The 21,686-nt window shown below is 39.7% G+C and overlaps 1 protein-coding gene across 1 annotated transcript in view; it reads right to left on the bottom strand.

Annotated features, from left to right (window-relative positions):
• Positions 1-21,676, bottom strand: part of LOC110457867 (HMG box-containing protein 1-like) — a 28,797-nt gene extending 7,121 nt beyond the window's left edge. The window contains exons 1-11 of the mRNA XM_021509319.1: positions 21,609-21,676; positions 19,785-20,014; positions 17,404-17,678; positions 14,357-14,636; positions 13,845-13,982; positions 12,409-12,533; positions 8,075-8,183; positions 7,627-7,772; positions 6,932-7,055; positions 5,344-5,401; positions 2,885-3,060 (exon numbers count right to left, since the gene is read on the bottom strand). Of these exons, the coding sequence (XP_021364994.1) occupies positions 2,885-3,060; positions 5,344-5,401; positions 6,932-7,055; positions 7,627-7,772; positions 8,075-8,183; positions 12,409-12,533; positions 13,845-13,982; positions 14,357-14,636; positions 17,404-17,678; positions 19,785-20,014; positions 21,609-21,665 (1,718 nt within the window). The 5' untranslated portion in view covers positions 21,666-21,676. The remainder of the gene's footprint in view (positions 1-2,884; positions 3,061-5,343; positions 5,402-6,931; positions 7,056-7,626; positions 7,773-8,074; positions 8,184-12,408; positions 12,534-13,844; positions 13,983-14,356; positions 14,637-17,403; positions 17,679-19,784; positions 20,015-21,608) is intronic.
• Between the last annotated feature and the right edge of the window lie 10 nt (positions 21,677-21,686).

The raw sequence follows: 21,686 nt of genomic DNA, 5'->3' as shown, positions 1-21,686 counted from the left end.
TTACCTGTTGTCCTTTCCTGGATACATGTGGGTATACTCCAGACGGTAGTAATGTAGACCTTACCTGTTGTCCTTTCCTGGATACATGTGGGTATACTCCAGACGGTAGTAATGTAGACCTTACCTGTTGTCCTTTCCTGGATACATGTGGGTATACTCCAGACGGTAGTAATGTAGACCTTACCTGTTGTCCTTTCCTGGATACATGTGGGTATACTCCAGACGGTAGTAATGTAGACCTTACCTGTTGTCCTTTCCTGGATACATGTGGGTATACTCCAGACGGTAGTAATGTAGACCTTACCTGTTGTCCTTTCCTGGATACATGTGGGTATACTCCAGACGGTAGTAATGTAGACCTTACCTGTTGTCCTTTCCTGGATACATGTGGGTATACTCCAGACGGTAGTAATGTAGACCTTACCTGTTGTCCTTTCCTGGATACATGTGGGTATACTCCAGACGGTAGTAATGTAGACCTTACCTGTTGTCCTTTCCTGGATACATGTGGGTATACTCCAGACGGTAGTAATGTAGACCTTACCTGTTGTCCTTTCCTGGATACATGTGGGTATACTCCAGACGGTAGTAATGTAGACCTTACCTGTTGTCCTTTCCTGGATACATGTGGGTATACTCCAGACGGTAGTAATGTAGACCTTACCTGTTGTCCTTTCCTGGATACATGTGGGTATACTCCAGACGGTAGTAATGTAGACCTTACCTGTTGTCCTTTCCTGGATACATGTGGGTATACTCCAGACGGTAGTAATGTAGACCTTACCTGTTGTCCTTTCCTGGATACATGTGGGTATACTCCAGACGGTAGTAATGTAGACCTTACCTGTTGTCCTTTCCTGGATACATGTGGGTATACTCCAGACGGTAGTAATGTAGACCTTACCTGTTGTCCTTTCCTGGATACATGTGGGTATACTCCAGACGGTAGTAATGTAGACCTTACCTGTTGTCCTTTCCTGGATACATGTGGGTATACTCCAGACGGTAGTAATGTAGACCTTACCTGTTGTCCTTTCCTGGATACATGTGGGTATACTCCAGACGGTAGTAATGTAGACCTTACCTGTTGTCCTTTCCTGGATACATGTGGGTATACTCCAGACGGTAGTAATGTAGACCTTACCTGTTGTCCTTTCCTGGATACATGTGGGTATACTCCAGACGGTAGTAATGTAGACCTTACCTGTTGTCCTTTCCTGGATACATGTGGGTATACTCCAGACGGTAGTAATGTAGACCTTACCTGTTGTCCTTTCCTGGATACATGTGGGTATACTCCAGACGGTAGTAATGTAGACCTTACCTGTTGTCCTTTCCTGGATACATGTGGGTATACTCCAGACGGTAGTAATGTAGACCTTACCTGTTGTCCTTTCCTGGATACATGTGGGTATACTCCAGACGGTAGTAATGTAGACCTTACCTGTTGTCCTTTCCTGGATACATGTGGGTATACTCCAGACGGTAGTAATGTAGACCTTACCTGTTGTCCTTTCCTGGATACATGTGGGTATACTCCAGACGGTAGTAATGTAGACCTTACCTGTTGTCCTTTCCTGGATACATGTGGGTATACTCCAGACGGTAGTAATGTAGACCTTACCTGTTGTCCTTTCCTGGATACATGTGGGTATACTCCAGACGGTAGTAATGTAGACCTTACCTGTTGTCCTTTCCTGGATACATGTGGGTATACTCCAGACGGTAGTAATGTAGACCTTACCTGTTGTCCTTTCCTGGATACATGTGGGTATACTCCAGACGGTAGTAATGTAGACCTTACCTGTTGTCCTTTCCTGGATACATGTGGGTATACTCCAGACGGTAGTAATGTAGACCTTACCTGTTGTCCTTTCCTGGATACATGTGGGTATACTCCAGACGGTAGTAATGTAGACCTTACCTGTTGTCCTTTCCTGGATACATGTGGGTATACTCCAGACGGTAGTAATGTAGACCTTACCTGTTGTCCTTTCCTGGATACATGTGGGTATACTCCAGACGGTAGTAATGTAGACCTTACCTGTTGTCCTTTCCTGGATACATGTGGGTATACTCCAGACGGTAGTAATGTAGACCTTACCTGTTGTCCTTTCCTGGATACATGTGGGTATACTCCAGACGGTAGTAATGTAGACCTTACCTGTTGTCCTTTCCTGGATACATGTGGGTATACTCCAGACGGTAGTAATGTAGACCTTACCTGTTGTCCTTTCCTGGATACATGTGGGTATACTCCAGACGGTAGTAATGTAGACCTTACCTGTTGTCCTTTCCTGGATACATGTGGGTATACTCCAGACGGTAGTAATGTAGACCTTACCTGTTGTCCTTTCCTGGATACATGTGGGTATACTCCAGACGGTAGTAATGTAGACCTTACCTGTTGTCCTTTCCTGGATACATGTGGGTATACTCCAGACGGTAGTAATGTAGACCTTACCTGTTGTCCTTTCCTGGATACATGTGGGTATACTCCAGACGGTAGTAATGTAGACCTTACCTGTTGTCCTTTCCTGGATACATGTGGGTATACTCCAGACGGTAGTAATGTAGACCTTACCTGTTGTCCTTTCCTGGATACATGTGGGTATACTCCAGACGGTAGTAATGTAGACCTTACCTGTTGTCCTTTCCTGGATACATGTGGGTATACTCCAGACGGTAGTAATGTAGACCTTACCTGTTGTCCTTTCCTGGATACATGTGGGTATACTCCAGACGGTAGTAATGTAGACCTTACCTGTTGTCCTTTCCTGGATACATGTGGGTATACTCCAGACGGTAGTAATGTAGACCTTACCTGTTGTCCTTTCCTGGATACATGTGGGTATACTCCAGACGGTAGTAATGTAGACCTTACCTGTTGTCCTTTCCTGGATACATGTGGGTATACTCCAGACGACACTCCTTGGCAAATAACATGAATCCATTCATGGGTCTTTTGGCCTTCAACGATTCAGCTTTGACTGGCCGCTTCCTTGCTGCTTGCCCAGTGGTCAGTTTAGGGCTTACCTCCAGCTCCCTCTGATTCCTTTGCTGCATAAAAGGCAACAGGAAAACCATGACAAAAGGTTAAAACAGTTTTTTAAGACTAACCAATTAATCCATACTACCATTAAATCAATTTTCTTGGTGGGGGTTACAAATTTGCAAAAGCCTGCATGCAAATGATGATGTCCACCTAATTATTTGATAACCATACAACATTTGTAGAGAGTCTTGTCTAATCTCAAGGACCTCAACAGTCCAGGAGTGACAAACAAATATAATCAAAACAACCAGTATCAGAACAGACCTATTCTAGCACCAACCATATGATCTCCTTATGTACAAAAATCCACATATTTGAGTGTGTTTATATGTACACATGCTCAGCTCAGAAAGGGTATATATTTCCAATGGTTCATTTGTAGTCCCATACCATTAGAATACAACAGCACACTGTAATATAGAGCTCACACAACTAAATCACCCAATCAGCAAGTGTTTCATACATTTGAAATTCCTACCTCAAATTAGTTCTGGTTAAATACCGTGCCTCTGAGGAACTTCAATGTGGAATTGGAGACAGGCTTTTAAATCATGAAAGCTCGTTGATTTACATCTTCCAAATTCAAGGGCCACACTTGGGTGACATAAAGCTTATCTGATACCTGCCCTTTAAAGATTACCGAGGACCTACACCAAAACTTCATAACCTATCGCATGATTCTTTTGACCATCAATAAAGACATCTACTTGCATCATCTGCATCTGACATATTCCTTGGGTGCAGAGAAGATATGTGTACGGAGAGCAACCCCCCCCCCCCAATATCAAAGGTGATAGCATCATTATTGCATATCAGAAGTGATTTATTAGTGTGAATATTTTAGTACCCAACACTGAAGATAGTGGACTTTTATCTAGGTAGATGGAGGTAAACAAAGTGTCTTGCTCAAGCTTACAAACACATCCTGCCATCAGTTGTTACCCAAACTATAATTAATAATATTAATACTTTGAGGTCCTTATATACCGCTTTATCACATCCTAGTTTGAAGGTCGTCTCAAAGCGGTTCACAAATTATTATCTGTGGTTATAGTGTCTTTTGCAACCAGCCAATATCGTTCTCAACTCCCTGGGGAGTATACAGGCAGTGCTGCCATTTCGGCCCTCACAGCAAGCATTCTACAATTCTAGCACTACCCAACCACATACTCATTTACAGCTAAGTAGACTGGAACAAGCGGAGTAAAGTATCTTGCTCAAAGAAACAACACAGTGCTGTGACCTGAGTGAAACTCGCAACCCTTCGGTCACGAGCCCGGCTTCCTACCACTAGACTACCGTGCCTCCAAACTATGACAAGCTTGTGGTAAATAAGCTGATGTGCTGTACAGTGTGGAAGTGGGAGCTTGACTACATGTATGCCACATCTTGTCACATTATTCCGACAAAAGATCAACAGAAATACCTGGAGAGTGATAGTTGCATGTGCCTGTGTCACACCTAGTAGTTTCTAGTTTCACTAGACCTGACACTATAACTTACCTGTGTCACACCTAGTAGTTTCTAGTTTCACTAGACCTGACACCATAGCTTACCTGTGTCACACCTAGCAGTTTCAAGTCTACTAGACCTGACACAATAGCTTACCTGTGTCACACCTAGTAGTTTCTAGTTTTACTAGACCTGTCACCTTAGCTTACCTGTGTCACACCTGGTAGTTTCTAGTTTTACTAGACCTGACACCATAGCTTACCTGTGTCACACCTAGTTGTTTATAGTTTTACTAGACCTGACACCTTAGCTTACCTGTGTCACACCTAGTAGTTTCTAGTTTCACTAGACCTGACACCATAGCTTACCTGTGTCACATCCAGTAGTTTCTAGTTTTACTAGACCTGACACCATAGCTTACCCGTGTCACACCTAGTAGTTTCTAGTTTTACTAGACCTGACATTATACCTTACCTGTGTCACACCTAGTAGTTTCTAGTTTTACTAGACCTGACACCATAGCTTACCTGTGTCACACCTAGTAGTTTCTAGTTTCACTAGACCGGACACCTTAGCTTACCTGTGTCACACCTAGTTGTTTCTAGTCTACTAGACTGGACACCATATCTTACCTGTGTCACACCTAGTTGTTTCTAGTCTACTAGACTGGACACCTTAGCTTACCTGTGTCACACCTAGTAGTTTATAGCTACAGCACAGCTTATACATGTACCATGAGTCACAACTGTGTAACACCAAGAAATTACCAATTGTAAAAGAGCTAATACAGAAGCCTAGCTGTTATACCTAGTAGTACATATGCCAGTTTTGCTTACCTGTGCCATGCTGCTGAGGGTAAATACTGCGGATGTGTAGCTCGGACTAATAGATTCACTGTGGATGAAAAATCAAACCATAAGCAGGAAATACAAGACTTGAATCTGGGCCCAGTTGTTCAAAAGGTGATTAGCTTAATTAGTGATTGGCGCAAATTTTAATCTTTATGTAACTTCAAAACAAAACTAATGAATTAGGTGCAACTTTCCAGATATCAAATATTTAGTAGAGTGAATTTACATGCAAAATTGTGAGATTGTATCTTGTTTATTGACACAATTATTAAAGGTTGAAAATTATCGTTACACAGTGATTAAGCTAATCACCTTTTGAACAATTGAGGTCGCCGATAGGGGGCCCTGACAGTCGTTTACGTTATGAAAGTTTGTGGTGACAGAACTGCGAGTACATAGAATTTATAACTCGTTATTTAGTAAGTGTTTGTCCTGTTGCAAATATTTAAATATTTAAAGTTGGCGGTAACAGCACACATCGACATTCGATGTCGAGTTGGAATGCCGAGCTCAGTAGCGACCGGAGTGTGTCTCCAATGCATGATGTGCGGCGAAAACCTTTGTCTTATCGCACACAGCTGTCAGATGTGAAAACAGAAAGGACCTGCTTCTGTATGTCTTTGAGTGGTCTATATGCATCAATGATTAGGCTTACCATGAAAGTATGTTAAAGATACCCGCTTTGCTTCTGAATAAAATTCACTCGACTTGACACAGTTCTCTGAAGCGGACGATGCAGTGCTCGATTTATGTCCGCCATATTTAAGAATGAGACTAATTAAGAATGAGACTTGAGACTTAAGCATGCTAAGGACCGTCCTCAAATATTGGCCCATTCTCAGCTTAAAATCCAAGAATTGAGTATTAAGAATTTTGAAGATAGCCAAAAGTTGAGCATATGCTTAAAGTTAAGCATATACTCAGATTTAAGCAATGAGAACGGAGTTAAGAAGTTTTGTGCAAGTGTGGCCTGGTGACATTTATTTCACTATCTGTTACAGGTTAAACTTAATTAAGTTGTAAATTACTTTATTTCATATGTTCTTTATTTTGTGAACTATGCCTAAAGTTTTCTTTGTGATCTCTTGATTGAGAGAATTCTATTTCAATATATTGACAGTAATTTAATCTTTTGAAAGACATGAATATTCTCAAAAGATTTGAATTTAAACGTGAAACTTATTCTCTCACAAAAATATGTTCAAAGAAGACAACATAGAAGGGGAATTTTGTTTGCAGAAGTTGCATAGTTGCTATCGGGCAATTTTATATTACTCATCATTACAGACGCAGAACAGAGCTTTACTCATTCACCCCTGAAATTTTATAATGAACTATTCCAACCTTTGAATTGGAAGAGTTCAAATCTGTCCTCAGGGGTGAATGAGTTAAACAGCACCTATGATTACACCCAACATGGTCTATCATCACAAATCAACCTTCGGTTCTGTTTAGCATTGAGTAAATGCAGAGTGAAGTGACTGGATTTGGGCAAATCTTGCCTTTAAACAAATTTAAAGGCTGTATGTATTACCATACCAGTGATGGCTGGGTTATCATGACATCATTTTACCTCTGGAATGTGCTAAATGCAGCATCTGGATGGGATGGGGGTAGACACAGGTCACCTATCTCCAGTTGGTTACAAGGGATACCATAGTGCTCCGCTGTCATTGTGTCATTCAGGGATGCCCATCCTGAAGAGGAATCACAATCATGTTATGATAGTTACAAACATTTATGATAAAAGTCACTTTTTGGATTTATTCTGATTGAGGTAAACATGGAAAGGTTATCTAGGTACTGTACAATTAGCAAAATCAATTATACCATATCTATCAATATTAGATTATAAATCTGATAAGCCCTGGCAGCACTCTAAATTTACATGACTGGAAAATTAGAAAATGCATTTCAAAGGGATCTTCATATGAACAATTGAATCAAAAATACACTGCAAAAGGTACACATATCAAAAAGATCAAAAAGAATGGCTACAGCATCTAGTTATGATTTGCGTCCAACAGAATGACATTTGCGAACATTACTGTAATACTTAGTTTCAGTGGTATAACGTCAATAAATAATAAAACTTATCTTTTTTCAAATATATTATAACTAATATTATTCTTAAAGTTTTAGTTGCATCATATATAAGGAGAGACGAACATTAAACAAAACTTTGACAAATAGTTCAACAATACATCTACATGAATATACCCTCCTTCACTTAGTAGGGGGTATAACATACTCTTACGGTCATCTTACCCTTGTCTTTCACAAAGAAGGGGTGGTCAGTCTTACACTGGACCAGCACATCTGACTGACCCTTGACCTTAGCTGAGAAAAGGAGATTGGTGGTCTCTGGCTGTCTGCACTGTATGTCCTTCAGCAGCAGGCCGTTAGGGGCGTAGCTGTCAAATATAACAAACTGTTACAGGCATAGATCTAAAGTGTAACAAGCAGACAGTTAATGTTAGGGGCGTAGCTGTCAAATATAACATAAAAGTAAAGCATAGCAGCCAAGAGTTGTAAGACAGCCTCAGTAAAATACCACCATGGACACAATTACAGATGCAGAATTTTGTCAGTCAAGGAAGTAAATTAAAACAGGTGCAGATGTTGGAGTATTAGAGGTGTTGCAATTTATCATGTCATCTTACATGGGACCTGTTTGCTGTCTATAACTTTGGGACAATTCACCCTGCCACCTTACCTTGGAGTTGTTCCCTGTCTGCAGGCCTGCTGTGACAGCTCCTCATGCCGGGCAAGTTCCTCCACACTTGTCCAGACTCCATTATCATCAACAAAGTGAACCATTGTTCCTATGAAATAGTTACATATATATAACGGTATCTTTACCACAGCCAAACGTTGTATTGATAAACCTATAAGATTTATGAAATTATTGTTGCTCTAGGCTTTACTTTGACAGGCAGTCTGGCCTTCTGGACCAACAAAATATGTGTCACCCTCGAGCACAGTCAACAACTGTACTTTGTAAACATTTCACTTCTATCACAGGCTATTAATATCAATATGCACATTTAAAGTTCTATAGCACAAATGTAAAAAAAAATACATCTGTACAAAATGCACAAATATTAAGAACTTTTATTCCAATACAGTATAATGAATTACAGACACTTGTAAAAAAACAAGTAAAGTCATGATGAAATATGATTATATTCATGAAAGGACATCATTTTACAGGTGACAAAAGCCAACATCTATACATGCAACACAACACAGCGAAAGTCATAGCAATCTAATTTTAAAAAATGAAATAAAATAAAAACACCAAACATAAGCATCTTACATTAAATATAAAAACTCCAAAATTCATACATACAAGAGGCCCAGAGGGCCTGTATCGCTCACCTGGATATCTAAGCAATCATGGCAAAATATTCTCCAAACGAGATCCAAGGGAATATGCCAGACCTCAAGGCCAATCCTTGTAGCATATCTGTATTTGATTTTTTATGCCCAGCAATTTTATGTATGGTTATAGGGTGGGGATCTCAACTGTTTCCAAGCTGTGACTCAGAAACTAGGTCCCTAGGGTTGTGGCCAGACCCCAGGATAAATTCTAATATCATGACTGCATTTGTCTCTTTTTGCCCAGCATTTGTATATATAGTTTTGGGGTGGGGATCTTAACCGTTTCAAAGTAATGACTCAGGGTTAAGTCTCCAAGGGTGGGGCCAGACCCTGGAGCCATCCTGGAAGCAAATGTGCATTCCTCTGGTTATACTCAGCAATTGTATATATATGGTTATATGGTGGGGACCTCAACCATTTCCAAGTAAAAAAAAAAAATGGCCCCACCCCTTAGCTCAGGGGGTCAGCCCCACCATTTGTACAATTTTAAATCCCTGCCTCCCATGAATGCTTCCGACCAAATATGATCAATATCCATGGTATAGTTTTACGGAAGAAGTCGTTTATAGCAGTATAGCCAAATTGTCCCCTTTTGGCCCAGCCCTCAGCCCCTTGGGGGTCAGCCCCACCATTTGTACAATTTTGAATCCCCACCACCTAAGGATGCTTCCCGTCAAATTTAGTTAAATTCCAATAAGTGGTTAAGAAGAAGAAGTCGTTTAAAGAAATTGTTGACGGATGGACGACGGACGGACGACAGACAACGGACGGACGACAGACAACGGACGGACGACGGACGACGGACGCCACGGTATGGCATAAGCTCACCTTGGACCTTTGGACCCGGTAAGCTAATAATGGGACCAATATATAATCTACCCTTCCTAGATTGAAGCACATGAGCTTTTTAATCAAACCAGTTTTGTTTCCAAACCATCACATGACAACCAATAAGTACAAGGTTTTATAGACAGGTGGTCCCTATGCTAAGTAGTAGAAGGTGACTGTTACAGTTATTGACATGTGGACACGTTTAATTATTCACACATTAACTTCAATCATGTTTTACCCAGAAGTACATGTAATAACAAAAAGCAGGTGTCAGTTTCATTGTCTGCACTGTTGTTATTACATTTCCCTGTTTATGTAAGTAATATGCAAGCATACAACAATGTATGTTATTAGACCATACTCATGCCATTATTACTTATGAGACATTGCTAACATTCATACATTGTATTATTACCGCAGGGCATGAGGAAAATAAATTCTTCACTTGTATATATATAATTTGTGGTTCTATGTTACTGGAATACATACATGTATCAGATGCGCTGGTTATGTTGGTCAGAAGGTAAAGGTATGAACTATCTGTCATAATTTTACAATGTCTAGAAATCAAGTTGTTTCGTCTGTGTGGAAATCTAGTAATGTAATCTATGTATCTATGTATGTATAGATGTAGACATACCTGAGTACAATATATTTCATATTTCCAAACAGTATAAGCAAATACAATGGTATGAATTGGGAATAAATTCTTCCAAGGGAGATGAATCCTACTGAATGTAAGGGAAATAACTCCCACTAAATGAAATGTTTTGTTTCAGAGCACTTCTGAGAAAAAATCACATATTCTCTATTTATTGGTCAGGTATTAAAGTGGTTGAGTATGATTTTTTTTTTACAGGGATGTCATTGTGAAAGTCTTTTTAAGTACTAGGGTTTATATTTAACATGTACACTATATATAGGCTCAAATTGCCTGCCATGATTACAAATTTCACTTGCCTCTGTATCAGACAGTAGGCAGTAAAGGCAGTTAATCAGGACTCATGGTACCTGAATAATGATCTATTTATCTAACAAGATAAACACTTTATCACAACAATTAAGTTTATCTGAATCAAATAAACTTGTGAATAAAAAATGGTGATCAAACAGTTGAATGTGTCACACACCACAACACCTAAAGTGCATACTTACATATCCTATTCGATAGCCATAGGTCAAAAAGAGGGAAAATGATTTTGAAACCAATTCAATGGACAATCATTGACTTCATCAATAATCAAATATACCTTACTTGGTTTGTAAGATGTTCAAAAACCCCAATTGAAACTGTGATTGAACCATCAACCATAATGCTAGGTTTACATTCTGTTGACAAAACGGGATGAACGTGAGACAACGTAGGGGGACATGATGTGCAAATGTGACAGGCCGTGATTGCGGGTAAGATTTTTTAAACTGTCAAAAGATTTGCCACAGCAGTCACGGTGCAGATGAGAAACCTAGTAGGCCGAAGTAAAACTGGGTAAATGCAACAAAACATGACAGTACATAATAGGCCATAATTAAACTATGAGGCGGTCCGTAGTGGGAAGGGAAGCATGTGTTTCCCTGGTATCTAACATTCTTTTCTAATTTTGTCATGTTCTACCGCGTTAAGTGCGCATTTTGTCAGGGTTGCTTCATTCACGTTTTGTCCTTATTTGCCACGTTTTGTCAAAAGTTCTCAGTGCAAGCTAGAGTGTATGGTAGCTGTTTCGTCCCGTTCAATCACAGGGCATCCTGGCCTGTGATTGTTTACGGGCCTCTCGCGCTACAGCGGGTTGCGATCAAAGTTACGGTCCGACATGGCAGGCCCGGTCTGGGAGGGAGTATTTAAAAGCCTGGCCTGGCAGGGGAGCTTCATACGAGTCTCAAGATACAATTATTGCTATTGCTTGGGAGGCCTTGTTTTAAAAATGCTCCAAAGCTGCTCCACATACACGTTTCATATGTAGAAAGCCTTGACAGACCATGAAAAACGTGTCACACCTTGATCAGAATGTGAGAAACGTGATGGACCCCATCAGAACGTGACAGGTCGGGAAGGAATGCACTGGCTTAATTCTGGGGTAGAACGCGGGCAGAACTGTAGTGTGCCTTGGGCCTCCTGGACTCAGCAGCACCTTTCACCTCATGGCCCGTTACATACACCGTGATAGACTTTGAGAAAACTTAGCAAGACCTAATAAAACTTGAATACAGAGAAAATATTGCCAAAATCCCACAACACACTACATTTCGGGCAAACAGGACTGCCGTGGCAGCTTGGAACATAATGTAAACCTAGCATAATTTTTGTGGGTATCAAACCCTGAAAATTTGGTCACAGATATAATCATTTGGATTTAAATCTACAACACAACAGTTATATAAAAACATCGGACATCGACAATCATTTGGGACCCTGAAATACAAACTCTTTCTAGGTATTCTCATACTCGACCTTTGCATAAACTTTGATGTCATTTGTTAAGAATGAAGTCAGCAGAGTTTGAATTACATTTATAAATCGCAACACGATGGGACCAGACAGAATGGACATAGGTATCACCGGTAACACTATTTTACCTCCCCCAATAAAATGGTGGGGACATTAACGTATCACCAAAAAACTATAAATATCTGAGTTAAGAATATTAACCACTACAGCAAATACATATTGCGGTAAACAAATTCCAAACAACCCTTCTTATAATGCCTAAATACAGGGTCACATTATAAGTCTGAACATAGAATTGCAACAAAGGTTTGAAGGTTTCATAATGGTTTACTGAACTGATGCACTGCAGTAAAAATATGACATCTTTGCTTGAATTTTCACGGATAACTCACCTTTGACAAAACACTGCCAGACAGCTGTTGGCCATTTGTGGGACCAGTCCCCGTCAACAGAGTTGGATCCTGGGAAGGGTGAAGACGAAGTCACTCGAGGGTCACTGCCGTCCCCACTCTGATCACTACAACAAGACCAGTTCATTGAAGGTCATTACAGGATCAAAAGGTCTACATCGACTTTATAACGTGACTGACAAAGCTAGTGCTGACATATAAAATATCCCCTACGAACCTTCAGGTGCAAGCTGTATACATGCAACTGTCACTGAAAAATCACTGACAATAAAAATACTGAAATACATGTATATATATGTTAACCACTATTCCGTCTTTTCGTATTATCTTTTCGTATTATCTTCTCTTGTGAGCAGGTATTGATTGTTACGTCATATGTTTGTTAGAGTAACGTCATCATTTTTTGAGAAAACGACGTAATTTTCTCACACAAACCATTGACGTAACAATCAATACCTGCTCACAGGAGAAGATAACTCTGCAATACGCAAAGACGGAATAAGGAGCTACAACTATGTATAATTAACCCTACCAAAGCCAGATGACATTCACTTTAAATGTAACGGCTATGCAGGAAAACAAACCATAATGAGCAGTGTCATTCACCTAGTCTTTAATGTCATAGCAACCCAGTTTAATGGTTAAATGAAACAAGAACAGTCTCCATGTTTTACAAACATTAAAATATGAACTAGAGAAACTGTGAGCTAGCTCACAAAGAGATAACACCACAATCCTTTATGGCCTTTGAGCCTACACTTAAAGGTTTTTGGAGCAGAAATTAAAGTTAAAGTTTCAAAGGCCATAACTACAGGAACAAGAGTATCGCGGGGCAGAACAATATACGCCCGTCGACTGCCATATAGTGTTATATACTTTCTTACATTGAAATAAGATCTGCATCATTCTAAGAGTGGTTAGCTGACATGCTATAAAAAGTGTAGGAGAAAATCTCCTGACAAAAAATCAAATACTAAAATGAACAAAGGGCAATAACTTTTGCAAAAATCGTCGAATCAAAATTCTTTTTATTGAGACACAACTTCATATCATGATTATAATGTATACCAAGTTTCAAAGAGATCCGTTGAAAAATGTAGGAGGGGATTGCCAGATAAAAATCAAATACTGAAATATACAAAGGGCAATTAATTTTGAAAAAATTGTCGAATCAAAATTCTTTTAAGGGAGACACAACTTCATATCATGATTATAATGTATACCAAGTTTCAAAGAGATCGGTTGAAAAATGTAGGAGGAGATTGCCGGACAAACAAAAGTTTATGCTGGACGGACGGACGCCATACCAGAATACTCCCGTCAAATTTGACGGGCTTATACAAATATTTTAAGTGCAAATTCCTTACTTCATGCACCTCTACACATTGTTTCAGGGGTTATAGTTATTAAATATGTACCTGTGATAACTGCCCACCTCCTGTTCTGGGACTGGATCATCATATTTGACAAGGTTTCTGTCTGTGTAACCTGCGTTGTTCCCATGGTAACCTGTAAACCTGCCTTCTCCCATCTTCTTGTCCTCGGTCACAACAGATCTATACAGCAACATACATCTTACACTATCTTTTCCATGTGACACAAACAAACTTATATAGGGTTATCAACATATAGGTTAAAGTCATTACATCATTCACCACTGAAGACTCATTTGAACTCTTCCAATTCAAATGTTAGAATAGTTCATTTTGAAATTTCAGGGGTGAACAAGTTAAATGGACCTTAGCTTTTGCTGATATATGTTGTATGATATGTTGTATGATATGAAATTACATAGCCACCTCTTCTATAAATATTGGAATTTTATTTTGAAGTTAAACAGAAAAGGGATTGTTTTCAGGTCAAATTTACCTGGAGAAATTATAATTATGACAGTAAATAAGCTGTTCAAATATTTATAAGCAATGCCTACTTTGATTTCTCAGCTTGTATGTACTTGTCCCAGCAGAAGGGCTGTGCAGTCTGCATCAAAGGGCTCTGGGGGCTTGTGGCAATGATTGCAAACTCTTTCAGCATGTCAGCACCAGCTCCCATCTCTGTGGGAGTTATGTCCATTGATGCCTGAGTGTTTGTCCTGAACCCCGATTGTAGTTTACATGCCACCCCACGTCCTAATTGCTGCTCCTTGCCAGTATCCTTCATTCTTGTATCCTCCAAAAGTTGAAGAGGAGGGGGCACTTTCTTTCCAGATTCTGAAATGTATAAAGAAATTTATAAAGTAAATGTTTTTCTTTATTTCAACTATTTATGCTTTATTGGGTTTAATGTCTAGACAGCACTCCTCTGGTCACATGAAGACTTTGGGTTTAATTTTGTTTAATGTCCTATTAACAGCTAAGGTCATTCAAAGACATGCCTCCATGTGTGTAGTGTATGCGTGCTTACGTGTGTATGCAAGAGACAGGGTATGTTGATGTGACATGCAGACAGTCTCTACACACTCATTGGTAAAGCAAAATAACGTACATGTTTATCATGTTAAATCAAAATGAAAATCAATGTCCAGTAATTAATGTAGATCAAAACACAGTCAGATATTGGTCACTCCTTATTCTTATTTCTTGATGAAACCTGTCTAACCTATAGTTACTGCCGGTTGTGGCCAGTCTCACACCTGACAATAATTGTCAATTCATCCCCTTACCTAAAGTTACCGCCTAATGTGGTTAGTCTCACACCTGACCATAATCGTCTTTCCATCCCCTTACCTATAGTTACTGTCTGTTGTGGTCAGTCTTACACCTGACAATAATTGTCAATCCATCCCTTACCTATAGTTACTGCCCATTGTGGCCAGTCTCACACCTGACCATAATCGTCTTTCCATCCCCTTACCTATAGTTACTGTCTACTGAGGTCAGTCTCACACTTGACCATAATGGTCACTCCATCCTCTTACCTATAGTTACTGCCTGTTGTGGTCAGTCTCACACCTTAATTACCATAATCGTCATTCCATCCCCTTTCCTATAGTTACTGCCTGTTGTGGTCAGTCTCACACCTGACCATAATCGTCACTCCATCCCCTTATCTATATTTACTGCCCGTTGTGGTCAGACTCACACCTGACCATAATAATGGGCACTACATCCCCTTACCTATAGTTACTGCCTGTTTCTGGTCAGTTCCAGCACAGCATTGATCACTCCATCAGTTTACCTCTTAAAAGGTATCTCCTGTAGAAGTCAGTCTGAATCCCTCACTATATTTGCCACTCCATCCTTTAATCTCTAATAACTGTTTTTCAGAACAAGGTCATTACCATTTCTGGCAAAGTGTAAATCCTTAATAATATGTACAGGTTATGTTCATTCTCGATGTTCTGCTATACTGTACTCTTCCCATCAACTAAACACTACACCTTCATCCTTTAGTATCTGGCCACGTCAAACCATGCAGTGTTGTATATCGAGCGATACCACTCCGGATAGAACATTAATAATGGTGACTAATGGTGACCTCTTAAAATAGAAATGATGCAATCTTTTGCAGGAAATACTTGAACATGTTATGTAAGTTAACAGGCGTCGTGTTTATGCGACCACAACTGCACAGTGCAGCAGAAAATACATACCCAATTCGCTATTTTATATGATGTAGTAAGCTTATGTCTAGGTCTTATCTGTGTTAATCTACATACGAACGTGACATGTTAAAATTTCATAAGGAGTGCAAACCTCACTTTATAAGCAGGATTTAGTAAAGTAAGCATATAGTTTAGTTAAAGTGACTGCATCCTTCTATCTCGTAGAAGGTACTGCCTGTTGATGGTCATTTCCAACCCTCATCATATCGGTCACTCTGTCATTTCCAACCCTCATCATATCGGTCACTCTGTCCTATATATCCGCATTACCATACCAGAGAATAATAAAATCTATTACCTGTAACTGAATGAGATCGGGTTATCTCAGTCGAGGTTTAAGATTCTGTAACAAAGTCCCAATTGAGGCGTAAGCTGAGGTTGGGATGTTACAGATTCTTAGCCCGAGACTGAGATAACCCGATCTTAATCAGCTACAGTAGGTAATTGGGTTTTTTTCTCGCACCTTTTAGTTCGATTTTTTTTTCTATTTTGCTAAAAACTACAAGTATCCCGCCTTCGGCCGCAAATGATAATGACCTCTTCACTACTTTCGCTACATTTGAATGCTTCCGCGTAAAAATGTTGTCTGTCCTTACATAGATTACAATGTAATTCACGGTGTAGATTATATTTTATCTACAACATCAAATATCTAACAACATAAAAACTATACATATAATGACAAAACAGAACATTTATAATGAAAATTGTCAATTTCAAACAGGTAACACGCGGATGAATACATCGCAGTTTAAAAATTCCGCAAAATGTCACGTAAAGGTACACGACAGATCGGACGAGATAGAAAAATCTAGCATGGGGTATGACGTTGGATATTCTGTCTGGGGTGCGAGAAATGTTAGCTTCATCCTCTATCCTCTAGGGAGTTACTGCTTGTAGAGATTAGTCCCGAACCGGACTAAATATTAGTCACTTAAACTCTATTCCCTTGCTTCCAGTTACAGCCTTCAGAGGTCAGTCCATACCCTGACCATATTGGTCACTTTTAAGTATCTTACCTTTAGTTTCCAGTTACAACCTTCAGAGGTCAGTCCATACCCTGACCATATTGGTCACTTTTAAGTATCTTACCTTTAGTTACCAATTACAGCCTTTAGAGGTCAGTCTCAACCCTGACCATATTGGTCACTTTTAATTATCTTACCTTTAGTTACCAGTTAAGCCTTTAAAGGTCAGTCTCAACCCTGATCATATTGGTCACTTTTAATTATCTTACCTTTAGTTACCAGTTAAGCCTTTAGAGGTCAGTCTCAACCCTGACCATATTGGTCACTTCATTCCCTTACCTTTAGTTACCGGTACAGCCTGGTGTGGTGAGTATCACACCTGACCACATTGGTCACTTCTCTTACCTTCAGTATCTGTCTCTGTGAGGCCAGTTTCACTCCTTAGTGTATCTATGAGTCCTGTGAAACACAAAATATCCCGATCCTGGATACTGTTTTCTGTATTGATTTGGTAAGCCCTGTCAGTCTGGCCGTCGCCCTCGCTATCCGAAACCCCAGACTGATGACCAGTGGTGGTGTCAGCCTCAACCTCTGGACAACAGGAACATGGCCTTTGTGCCCCGCCTTCCTCGTGACATTTTGCCTTCTTATTCTCCGTGTGGTACTTCAGACCATTAGCACTGCAGGCAAACATACACATCCAATATATACATGAGTTAAATATTGTAATGACAAGTATCTAGATAAATTACGTAGAGTTTATACACTACAATGTAGACATAATTAAGAAAGAACACTATTTAACATTTTATCACAGAGGCCATATAAAGAGTCTTGTTCACAAGTGCACTGTGACAGATTTAGAGAACCCAAGAGGCCCAGATCATATATAGTTGCCAACAAAGAATGTGGGTGGGGGTTTGAATGAGTTGTGACACCAGTGACAATGGAACTGTTGGTGTGTGGCTATGGTGATGTAACTAACCTTTTGAATGAGTTGTGACATCAGGGACAATAGAACTGTTGGTGTGTGACTATGGTGATGTTGCTTACCTTTTGAATGAGTTGTGACATCAGTGACAATAGAACTGTTGGGGTGTGACTATGGTGATGTAACTAACCTTTTGACTGAGTTGTGACACCAGTGACAATAGAACTGTTGTGTGTGACTATGGTGATGTAACTAACCTTTTGAAGGAGTTGTGACACCAGTGACAATGGAACTGTAGGTGTGTGACTATGGTGATGTAACTAACCTTTTGACTGAGTTGTGACACCAGTGACAATAGAACTGTTGTGTGTGACTATGGTGATGTAACTAACCTTTTGACTGAGTTGTGACACCAGTGACAATAGAACTGTTGTGTGTGACTATGGTGATGTAACTAACCTTTTGACTGAGTTGTGACACCAGTGACAATAGAACTGTTGGTGTGTGACTATGGTGATGTTGCTTACCTTTTGAATGAGTTGTGACATCAGTGACAATAGAACTGTTGGTGTGTGACTATGGTGATGTAACTAACCTTTTGAATGAGTTGTGACACCAGTGACAATGGAACTGTAGGTGTATCTCTATAGCTGTGTTCCTAACCTTTTGATAGAGTTGTGACACAGGTTACAATTTAACTGTTGGTATGTGAATATAGAGGTGTTACTTACCTTTTAAATGAGTTCTGACACAGGTGAAAATAGAACTGTTGGTGAATGACTACAGCGGTGTTACTTACCTTTTGAATGAGTTGTGACATCAGTGACAATAGAACTGTTGGTGTGTGACTATGGTGATGTAACTAACCTTTTGAATGAGTTTTGACACCAGTGACAATAGAACTGTTGGTACGTAACTTTGGTGATTCTACTTACCTTTTGAATGAGTTGTGACACCAGTGACAATTGAACTGTTGGTGTGTGACTATGGTGATGTTACTTACCTTTTGAATGAGTTGTGACACCAGTGACAATAGAACTGTTGGTACGTAACTTTGGTGATGCTACTTACCTTTTGAATGAGTTGTGTCACCAGTGACAATAGAACTGTTTGTGTGTGACTACAGTGGTGTTACTTACCTTTTGAATAAGTTGTGTCACCAGTGACAATAGAACTGTTGGTACGTAACTTTGGTGATGCTACTTACCTTTTGAATGAGTAGTGACATCAGTGACAATAGAACTGTTGGTGTGTGACTACAGTGGTGTAATACTTACCTTTTGGACGAGATGTGACACAGGTGACAACTATGGTGATGTAACTAACCTTTTGAATGAGTTGTGACACCAGTGACATTAGAACTGTTGGTGTGTGACTATGGTGATGCTATTTACCTTTTGAATGAGTTGTGACATCAGTGACAATAGAACTGTTGGGGTGTGACTACAGTGGTGTAATACTTACCTTTTGGACGAGATGTGACACAGGTGACAACTATGGTGATGTAACTAACCTTTTGAATGAGTTGTGACACCAGTGACATTAGAACTGTTGGTGTGTGACTATGGTGATGTAACTAACCTTTTGAATGAGTTGTGACATCAGTGACAATAGAACTGTTGGTGTGTGACTACAGTGGTGTAATACTTACCTTTTGGACGAGATGTGACACAGGTGACAATGGAAATGTTGGTGTGTGACTACAGCGGTGTTGCTTACCTTTTGGACAAGTTGTGACACCAGTGACAATAGAAATGTTTGTGTGTGACTACAGCGGTGTAACTTACCTTTTGAATGAGTTGTGACACAGGTGACAATAGAACTGTTGGTACGTAACTATGGTGATGTTACTTACCTTTTGAATGAGTTATGACACAGGTGACAATGGAACTTTTGGTTCCTGCGACTATGGCTGGTGTTTCTATGGTACTTGAGTCCTGGCAGACTTGTGAAGGCTTTGTCACAGCCCTTGGTCTCACAACGGTGCTGCTTCTGTGTTGTCATGTCACCATGGGAACGCTGTTTAAACTGCTGCATCCGTTGTGTCACTATCGGGGTCCTTTTAGAGTGTGATGGCCCCTTGGCCTAGAAATTAATCAACACTCATTGTTTTTATGTAATTGTTTGCTACAAAACCACACTCATAAAACAAAAGCTTCATTGACAATTTGTATATGAATATATATGTAACAAAATCTAGTCAATTATAAATTTGAGGTCATAAAAGCAGGCCCAAACTTTAATTATCTGTTCAGACCAACTTTCTTTTCACTGAAGTAATTATTCATCCAGGTCTTGTGATAAGTTCAAACAGCAAATACTTAACAGTGATGGTAGTGCTGCAATTTTATGCTAAAATAAGATAACATGAATATTTTTAAAAATTGCTGAGGATATACATGTACTTAAAATTTCGTAGGTTTGAAGTTTGAGTTTGAACAAACAAGTGCTTAGTAGTTTGACGAATACAACACAAAATCTTGGCTATTAATAGAGGCATATCCAATTGGGGGCTGTCACAAGAGTATGTGACACCCGGGCCCCCTGCCAATGACTAAACATAATTAATGTTATATATAGACTGCATCTATCATGTGACCACAGACTTAGATAGCATTTAAATTTGTGGTGTGACACCCCAGTCCCGCCAGCTCCTTTTGGTGTGGTCGCACCCTTACATTAATATATGCACATTAATATTTCATGATTTAGATTATTCTGATCGTAACAAGCTTATCGGAATTATATATTTTTATTTCTGGATTGGCAATTTTAGTTGTTATTAATTACACTGCCCAAGCCCCCCTCCCCCATTATCCCCCCTTTCAGTGTTGAAAAATTGACACTATTATTGATATCACACCTCTTGAAAAAAAGACTGCACCAAGACTCGGGTATCTGTATGTAACTGAATGTACACCAATTTAACCTCATGAAGGTATTCAGCCCCCCTCCAACTAGGAAATACCTTACTTCCAAGTATGGACACATTTCCTTGGACAGTCTACCAAACCAAAGTTACACCTTCAGACAGATCTAGCCAACTAAATAATGACTGCTGATAAAATTATCTGATACTATTAATTAAAACTAATAGTTTAATTGTAGCTTTCGTAATTTTTTGGGAACATTTTCTGTTAACTGTTTTGAATTACAAAAATCGTCTTATACTGCAACAAGGAGGCACAACAAGATCATTGGTAGACAAGTTTCCCCTGTAAGGGCCTCTGGGACGATTTCACCTCAGCAGGACGCGCGCGACAGTGCAAAGAGAAACGTGCCAATTACGTTCGGTTTGACTGTCGGCATAGCCGTTTCATATTTATATGTTAACCGTGTGGTCGTCCATCTGTCATTAAAAGTAAGGGTGCACTGGTAAGCCAACGCAATTCGTAGTGAGGAGAACTTTTTGCTGGTGTTACATTTAAAAATCACCTGTTTATCGAAGTTGAAGAAAATAAACAACGTTACGGTGACCCCGAACCAGAGGAGGGGGTGTCAGTGTCAAGTCCGTGATGTTTCTGATAAATTTACACACTGTGATTGCCTAACAGTAAATAATGACCACGTTTCCGTCATCTGTAGCATACTTATAACATACCGTGTCATTAAAAAGTACAAATTTCAAATCAAAAACATCTGAAAATCGACGTAGTAAACTTGTTTAAGTTGTACTTACTCCAATCGACGCCATCTCTTCTGGGGCCAGATAGATTGACCTGTAGTAGAATTTCATTGGCTGCTTCATAAAGGTCGC

This window comes from Mizuhopecten yessoensis, unplaced genomic scaffold (assembly GCF_002113885.1).
Source record: "Mizuhopecten yessoensis strain PY_sf001 unplaced genomic scaffold, ASM211388v2 scaffold1171, whole genome shotgun sequence".
NCBI lineage: Eukaryota > Metazoa > Mollusca > Bivalvia > Pectinida > Pectinidae > Mizuhopecten > Mizuhopecten yessoensis.
The sequence above is the reverse complement of the archived record's forward strand: the minus strand, read 5'-3'. Positions and strand labels throughout refer to the sequence as shown.